At 35.2% G+C, this 9,615-nt stretch overlaps 1 protein-coding gene across 2 annotated transcripts in view; it reads right to left on the bottom strand.

The window, feature by feature from the left end:
• Positions 1–1,417: 1,417 nt before the first annotated feature.
• Positions 1,418–9,615, bottom strand: part of SLC13A1 (solute carrier family 13 member 1) — a 258,307-nt gene continuing 250,109 nt past the window's right edge. For both annotated transcript variants that reach the window (XM_053716667.1, XM_053716666.1), the window contains 2 exons: positions 2,460–2,597; positions 1,418–2,355 (listed from right to left, as the gene is read on the bottom strand). In XM_053716667.1, coding sequence (XP_053572642.1) covers positions 2,212–2,355; positions 2,460–2,597 — 282 coding nt within the window. In that variant the 3' untranslated portion in view covers positions 1,418–2,211. The remainder of the gene's footprint in view (positions 2,356–2,459; positions 2,598–9,615) is intronic.

The following is a 9,615-nucleotide window of genomic DNA, read 5'->3' as shown; positions in this document are numbered from 1 at the left end:
ATATGCTTAATTGGTAGTATGCTTTCGAGCCTATACAGCTTGGAGTAAGACAACATGCATAAAGAGGATGATGTGGTCAAAATACTCATTTGCCTAATAATTCTGCACTCCCTGTATTGGTCACTGATTTGTTTTTGTTTTGTTTTTGAATGTCAGAAATGTATATTTGTGAATGTTGAGATGTTATATTGGTTTCACTGGTAAAAATAAATAATTGAAATGGGTATATATTTGTTTTTTCTTAAGTTGCCTAATAATTATGAACAGTAATAGTCACCTGCACACACAGATATCCCCCTAAAATAGCTAAAACTAAAAACAAACTAAAAACTACTTCCAAAAATATTCAGCTTTGATATTAATGAGTTTTTTGGGTTCATTGAGAACATGGTTGTTGTTCAATATTAAAATTAATCCTCAAAAATACAGCTTGCCTAATAATTCTGCACTCCCTGTAAATATATATATAATTATACAATGTGGCACTATATATTTACCCTCTCTCTAGAACAGCAGATTATTTATAGAGGAAGCACACATATATTAACAGCAACAAAATATTTTAAAAATATGTACATTTGTATAATTTCAAAATATCTATTACATACAGAATAACTGTTTGATAAATGAGCTTCATTTAGCAGCAAATCAAACCTATCTTCTGCAGATAACAGCTAATAATCTCAAAACAGTTGTCCAGAAGTGGTTTTGTTTTTGATGCACCTACTCCACAAGGGGACCACTTTGGTCAAAGACAGTACTGGAAGCAAAAAGGATGACAGATTGAATATCTAATTTGCATATCTTACCCAGAATCTTCTGGTGCATGGGTAACAATGTATACAGAATACTTATCGGGAAAAGCAAGCAGCATACTTGACCAGATGTGCTAATAGTCTAGGCAATAATTATATGGCTCTTACTTTTATGACATGGAGAATTTTAATCTCACACTTTTATCTCCACTTTAACGTTAATGAATATTATATGAAAAGTGTACTGCAAATCAGTGCATTGCAAAACTTTTAAATTAGTTAAGCCATCAAATTAAAACCATTATTAAAATCTTTATACACAGTATACCAATAAATTAACCACCACATCACATTGACTATCCTTTTGAATAATATGGTTACTTATGTTATTTTTCACGTATACATATATACATTGTGCCTTTTGTTTAGCAAGTCAGAGTATTCAGGATGTTAAAAATTTTTTTTTTGAGAGATACATTCCTAAAACTACTTACCAATATAAAATATCTGCTTCAGTTGTCTAATCATTACAGAAAATGCAAATATGTTTCTTCATAGCATTAATAAACGCACCATTTTACAAAAATATGAGGTGCTTAAATATGCCATTTACAGCACTAAGCTGCAATAAAGAATATTATCTTTAACAGTTAAAGTGCATATTCTAGCTCAACATAGTAAATGTTTTATTCTGAGATACAAAGATTTTACAGGAAGTAAATTTAGTTAAAATAAAATCCATGAAGAATAAATTCAGATGATGGATTTCATAACAAAGCAGGTGTCTTCATTTGGACATATCATGAAATAATAGCTGAAAATCGAATTGAAATCACAAACAGGAAGCATACATCATAGAACTGAGAGCTACAGGTAAATTCCACATCTTCATGTCATCTGGAGAAAACAAGTCTTTGATGACTTCAGGTTATGAGATGCAGCAATTGAATTGGCTATTGATTATATTCTTTGTGTTTGTGAGTTTTGAGTTGAGAAACACTTTCCTGGAATCTCCTTTTGACATTTTCATCTGGTCCTTCTTCTTTTGGCCTTTGTTTTAAACCGAGCAAGTTGAGGTTGTAGACATCTCCGAGTCCTAATGTTCTTAGATCAGGAAGTTTACAATGGAGAGGTAAAACTTAACTGCATTTGGTTCTCTATGATCCCAGTAATGCACAACTGTTTCTTCTGAGTTTTTGAGGTTACACATCATTCTCTGTAATCTTATAACAAATATCTTTTTTTATTGAGTGTGTGTAAATGAATGAAGTTTTTGTCACTAAGTATGGCACCCTTAATCTCTGGTAGGGTATTTTTTCTACAGAGATTTATGGATAATACATATAATTTGTGTGCAGAATGAGCTATTTTTACAGGTTTTACTTTTTTTGTTGCATTAAAACCCTTTACTTAGGACAATAAGATTGTTAGAAGACACTGATGCTCTTCAGGTATTCTATGGTATAACTGTGGTATTTGGAGAGATGATTGGTGCCCAGGAAGGATAGGTTTGAAGATTAAACATTGGGATGGCCCATGTTGAGATAGCAAGCATTACCACAAGAACGCCGAGGATGTTGATCCCCAAACCAGCTTTGACCTAAAAAAAATAAAAATAAATACAAACATTACAAAATTAAACAGGAAACAAAATTTAACTAGAAAGTTGTTGTCCTGTCAATACAAATGTTAGATTTTACTCACCATGTCCATAACTTGTAGATGACCATAGGAGTACACAATAGCATTTGGTGGGTTTGCAACAGGAAGAAGGAAGGCAAAAGAAGTGCAAAGTGTTGTTGGGATCAGAATATAAAGTGGGTTTACTTCTATTGCTTCAGCCTGCGAATAAACAAGTACAAACACATACACGTTAGCCTAACTATGTAAAAGAAATCGGTTAATATTGATTATCTTGGTGATATTAGTTAAATCTATACCAAACAAAAGAGCATTCAGCTTGAACTGCCTTAGGAATAATATATATTTTATTGGCATTGTTAGAATTGTTTTATTTCATTTTGCCTAGAACATATATTTAACCATTGGTGCGTGTTTAAATTAAAAACAATATTTGTCAATTGTATGTATTTGTGTAAAAGTCAGATCCCTGTGTACTCTATGGAGTTAATTTCAGTCTCTCACCTGATTTGATTTTTGGTGGGATTTCGACTGGAAAAGGTCACTTTTCATTTAAACTTGATCGCAATATCACAATAACATTAATATTTTGGATATTCTTTCCATGGAGCCTAAAAGATCTTGATAATTACAATCTATTTCTCAATACTTTTCAATAAAGTTTCAAGATCATTTTACACGTACGCATTTGACACCTAAAGACACTTGATTAAGTCCTGAATCGACCTTTTTTGACATCTTTGCAAGTATTCCAAGACAATTTGGAATAATTCTATCATGTTACACATGTGCAATGGCCACAGATTACATTTTAGAGGTGTATTTGTATGGTCTAGATTCATTAAACCTCTATTCATTGCTATTGTATAGCAGGCAGGACACAGAGTTACAAATGTACATGTATTTAATACATTATACCCCGTACAGCCAAGGGGATCTTCATGAAAAGTAAGATAAGGAGCACGACTTGTATCACTGCTCTGTAAATGTTTGTTTCTAATTTACAATCTAATTGTAGTAATTTTCACTTTCAGTACAGGCATTGTCATAAACTGGATTTCAAATGTGATTACGCCTTTGTGACAAGGGACTTTCCAAAGGAGCTGCACCTTTATGACTATGATTTCAAATAGGATTGCGCCATCACGACTGCAAAGATAAATCCTGTTTATAGTTTTAGTGGCTACATTTAAAAAAGAAAAAAAAGGTCACTAAGGCGCAATCCTGTTTGAAAGCACAACATTGTTTTGGCCGTTTTATTGCAATGGGGAGATTTCACTGTTTACAGTGTGAGAACTGTTAAAATCACATTTTAGAAGATAGATCGCAGCCACTTCCTTCTAAAAGAAACTTATAATGTTCTTTTTGATTTCAGATGTATAACTCGCCAAACCGGGAAACAGTGCTTTCTTAATGAATGAATGAAGTAAATTGGAAAGTTGTTTAAAATTGTATGCCTTATCTGAACTGTGAAAGAAAAAGTATGCCTATGTAAATGGCATTTATATTGTTTATCAATGATACTACCAAATGTGTTATTTATTTTATTACAAATTATTGACCTCCTGTTGTCTTCTGGAGGTGCATGGCCCATCCATGTATCTCTGACCTCAAGATGTAAGAAATAATATAACCAAAAATGTTTTAGTTTGGGGGTTTGCCCACTTCCTAGAGCAGCATAGAAACTAGATATTTAATTGGTTACAGGTATAAATGAAAGTAAATATTACATAATGTAATTCTCTAAACAACAGACCCCAGATAAAAAGGTCTATTATACTAAACATTACTGAGATATTCTGTAATATAATTATAATTCCAATTTTATATAGTAAATATTATTTAAAAAAATGGGCATAAACTTATTTGTTTAGTAAAATGAGAAACCTAATTGCTCTAGTTTAATGGGTTTCCAGTAATATGCCATATGTATACAATAATTAGTTACACAAAGCCCATACATTTTAAAACACTATAGGCTAAACTGATTACATAGCACCACTTTCATTTAATTTATTAATTACCGGTATTGGTGGAAACTATTGAAATTGCATTACAAAGTTCACAAATAATATTAATAACATGTATAGCTTAGAGGAGAGAAGGGATAGAGGTGACAAATATATGAAGCGGCTTAATAAAAAGGAAGCTGAGAGAATTTTTCACAAAAAAAACAAATGCAAAAACAAGGGGTCACAATCTTAAGTTAGAGGGAAGCGGATTCAGGAGAAATGTGAGGAAGCATTTTTTTACAGAAAGGACGATGGATTCATGGAATAAACTTCCAATTGAGTTGGTAAACAAAAAGGCCTCTAGTTATCAACGTGTCTACTTACCTGCCTTCGACGGCCCCAATACGCCCGCCTAAGCTCGCGTCACATCGCCATCGTGGATCTGAATACGCTCGCCAAAGTTGTCAAAAAAGCTGTCAAAAAGCCACGCACCAAGTACAGGGCGATGAGCATCGGACTGTGATAGTTATCACTCATCCGATCTCGCTGCTCTTCGGCTTTTCCCCAGCTTTATTGATAAGCTGTCGCTAAGCACCCACACTATACTATACTGTTCTACCCCCTATACCGCCGCCCCCGGAGCCCCCCGCAACTAAATAAAGTTATTAACCCCTAAACCGCCGCTCCTACTCCCCGCCGCAACTATAATAAATGTGTTAACCACTAAACCGCCGCTCCTGGACCCCTCCGCCACTATAATAAATCTGTTAAACCATAAACCGCTGCTCCCGGACCCCGCCCCCACCTATATTATACCTATTAACCCCTATCCTGCCCCCCTATACCGCTGCCACCTATAATAAATTTATTAACCCCTATCCTGTGGATCCTGTACCCGGCCGAAACTAAATAAATTGTTTAACCCCTAAACCGCCAATCCCGGACCCCGCTGCCATCTATATTAAACGTATTAACCCCTAATCTGCCCCTCTACAACGTTGCCACCTATAATAAATTTATCAACCCCTATCCAGCCCCCCCCCTACACCGCCGCAACCTATAATAAAATTATTAACCCCTAAACCTAAGTCTAACCCTAACCCTAACACCCCCCCTAACTTAAATATTAATTAAATAAATCTAAATAAAATTACTATTATTAACTAAATTATTCCTAGTTAAAACTAAATACTTACCTATAAAATAAACCCTAATATAGCTACAATGTAATTAATAATTACATTGTAGCTATTTTAGGATATATATTTATTTTAGGTTTAATTGTAACTTAGGTTAGGATTTATTTTACAGGTAACTTTGTATTTATTTTAACTAGGTATAGTTATTAAATAGTTATTAACTATTTAATAAGTACCTAGCTAAAAGAAATACAAAATTACCTGTAAAATAAATCCTAACCTAAGTTACAATTAAACCTAACACTACACTATCATTAAATGAATTAAATTAATTAACTACAAATACCTACAATTAAATACAATTACATAAACTAACTAAAGTACAAAAAATAAAACAAACTAAGTTACAAAAAATAAAAAAATATTACAAGATTTTTAATCTAACTTCACCTAATCTAAGCCCCCAATAAAATAACAAGCCCCCCAAAATAAAAAAATGCCCTACCCTATTCTAAATTACAAAAGTTAACAGCTCTATTACCTTACCAGCCCTTAAAAGGGCCTTTTGCGGGGCATGCCCCAAAGTAATCAGCTCGTTTGCATGTAAAAAAAAATACAACCCCCCCAACATTAAAACCCACCACCCACATACCCCTACTCTAACCCACCCAAACCCTCCTTAAAAAACCTAATACTAACCCCCTGAAGATCTCCCTACCTTGAGTCGTCTTCAGCCAGCCGACCACCAATGGAACAGAAGAGGACATCTGCAGCAGCTGAAGTCATCATCCAAGGGGCGCTGAAGAGGTCTTTCATCCGATAGAAGTCTTCATCCATGCGGCGTCTTCAATCTTCATCCATCCGGAGCGGAGCCTTCTTCAAACAAGCTGACGCTGAGTCATCCTCTTCCAACGACGCCTACCCGACGAATGGATATTCCTTTATTGACATCATCCAAGATGGCGTCCCTCGAATTCCAATTGGCTGATAGGATTCTATCAGCCAATCGGAATTAAGGTAGGAAAAATCTGATTGGCTGATGCAATCAGCCAATCAGATTCAAGTTCAATCCATTTGGCTGATCCAATCAGCCAATCAGATTGACCTTGCATTCTATTGGCTGTTCCGATCAGCTAATAGAATGCGAGCTCAATCTAATTGGCTGATTGTATCAGCCAATCAGATTTTTCCCACCTTAATTCCGATTGGCTGATAGAATCCTATCAGCCAATTGGAATTCGAGGAACGCCATCTTGGATGACGTCACTTAAAGGAATATCCATTCGTCGGGTAGGCGTCGTTGGAAGAGGATGGCTCCGCGTCGGCTTGTTTGAAGAAGGCTCCGCTCCGGATGGATGAAGATGGAAGACGCCGCATGGATGAAGACTTCTATTGGATGAAAGACCTCTTCAGTGCCCCTTGGATGATTACTTCGGCTGCTGCAGATGTCCTCTTCTGTTCCATCGGTGGTCGGCTGGCTGAAGACGACTCAAGGTAGGGAGATCTTCAGGGGGTTAGTATTAGGTTTTTTAAGGAGGGTTTGGGTGGGTTAGAGTAGGGGTATGTGGGTGGTGGGTTTTAATGTTGGGGGGGTTGTATTTTTTTTTACATGCAAACGAGCTGATTACTTTGGGGCATGTCCCGCAAAAGGCACTTTTAAGGGCTGGTAAGGTAATAGAGCTGTTAACTTTTGTAATTTAGAATAGGGTAGGGCATTTTTTTATTTTGGGGGGCTTAGATTAGGTGTAGTTAGATTCAAAATCTTGTAATATTTTTTTATTTTTTGTAACTTAGTTTTTTATTTTTTGTACTTTAGTTAGTTTATTTAATTGTATTTAATTGTAGGTATTTGTAGTTAATTAATTTAATTTATTTAATGATAGTGTAATGTTAGGTTTAATTGTAACAGGTTAGGATTTATTTTTCAGGTAAATTTGTATTTCTTTTAGCTAGGTAGTTATTAAATAGTTAATAACTATTTAATATCTATTCTACCTAGTTAAAATAAATACAAAGTTACCTGTAAAATAAATATAAATCCTAAAATAGCTACAATGTAATTATTAATTTCATTGTAGCTATCTTATGGTTTATTTTACAGGTAAGTATTTATTTTTAAATAGGAATAATTTATTTCATGATAGTGTAGTGTTAGGTGTAATTGTAACTTAGGTTAGTTTTTATTTTACAGGTAAATTTGACTTTATTTTAACTATTTAATAGCTTTTGTACCTAGTAAAAATAAATTGAAATTTGCCTGTAAAATAAAAATAAATCCTAAAATAGCTACAATATAATTATTAGATAGATTGTAGCTATATTAGGGTTTATTTTAAAGGTGAGTATTTAGTTTTAAATAGGATTAATTTGGTTAACAAGAATAATATTTATTTAGATGTATTTAATTAATATTTAAGTTAGGGGGGTGTTAGGGTTAGACTTAGGTTTAGGGGTTAATAATTTTATTATAGTAGCGGCGGTGTGGGGGGGCAGGATAGGGGTTAATAAATTTATTATAGGTGGTGGCGGGGTAGGGGGGGCAGGATAGGGGTTAATAGGTATTATGTAGGTGGCGGCGGGGTCCTGGAGTGGCGGTTTAGGGGTTAACATATTTATTATTGTTGCGGCGGGGTCTGGGAGCGGCAGTTTAGGGGTTAACATATTTATTATAGTTGCAGCGGGGTCCGGAAGCGGCAGTTTAGGGTTAACATATTTATTATAGTTGCGGCGGGGTCCGGGAGCTGCGGTTTAGGGGTTAATACGTTTATTAGAGTGGCGGTGGGCTCTGGGAGCGGCGGTTTAGGGGGTAATACATTTATTTAGTTGCGGCGGTGTAGGGGTGTTTAGACTCGGGGTACATGTTAGGGTGTTAGGTGTACACACCTCCCATAGAAATCAATGGGATGTCGGGCAGCAGCGAACATGAGCTTTCGCTATGGTCAAACTCCCATTGATTCCTATGGTATCCGCCACCTCCAGGGCGGCGGATTGAAAACCAGGTACGCTGGCCCGGAATAGTGGCGAGCGTACCTGCTAGTTTTTTGATAACTCCCAAAAGTAGTCAGATTGTACCAAACTTGCGTTCGGAACATCTGGAGTGACGTAAGAATCAATCTGTGTCGGACTGAGTCCGGCGGATCGAAGCTTACGTCACTATATTCTACTTTTGCCGGGCTGTAGTTCTTGATAACTACAGTGAATCCAGCGTATTTGAGGTTGACAGCTTGATAACTAGAGGCCAAAGACTGTAGAGAACTTCAAAAATGCCTGAGACATGCATAAGGCTATCCTAAGAAAAAGGTAACATGTAATAAGGGTAAACTTGATGGGCCTTTTTGGTTCTTATCTACCGTCAAATTCAATGTTTTCTATATGTGTCAATCTGTATCTACATTGTATATTAAATATTGTAAAAAATATCCATGAAAAATACAGTGATATACAGTTATACCCAGTATGTATAATACAATGAACGAAACAAAACATTGTTTAAATATAACCTTTTTGGAACTGATGCTAACTATGACTAAGTGAATGAATCTATTTGTATTTTAGAAGGGTGTGTGTTTGATTATCTGTCTAACAATCTAATTAGCAATAACATTGTCTCTTTTGCAAACTAGTGAGTACATAAATATTTGTTTTGATTTTTCTTATGAAGACTGACAGCTCTTGTACAAGCATTCATGCATTCACAGCAGGATACAAGGGACAGTTTTAATTGGCAACTCGCAGTTTACATAAAACTGAAACATGTTGAACTGTTGTGTGCTGGAACTGAGGTACAGTTAAAATATGATACTTCCTTTGTCTAAGGAACTTTATAATTGGCTTACTCATTTAGACACTATAAAAGAAGTCAAATTAAATCATGTTTCACAGGCTAATGCAACCTAATTAGTATATATTAAAATATAGATTAGATTATAAATTTATATATAGATAGACATATATACAACCAAAATCCACAGATGTCATAAACCATAAATGCCATGGTTCAATTCCAATTCTTTGGACCCAATAACAGGCCAGATTTTCAGGATTACCTCTGATGAGGGCAGATTAGTAGCTATGTTTATGAGCAGTTGATTATTTCACCTGTGCTCAGTTCAGACATCTAAATAATCT

This window comes from Bombina bombina, chromosome 6 (assembly GCF_027579735.1).
Source record: "Bombina bombina isolate aBomBom1 chromosome 6, aBomBom1.pri, whole genome shotgun sequence".
NCBI classification, from domain to species: Eukaryota; Metazoa; Chordata; class Amphibia; order Anura; family Bombinatoridae; genus Bombina; species Bombina bombina.
This window is presented reverse-complemented; position numbering and strand designations above follow the sequence as displayed.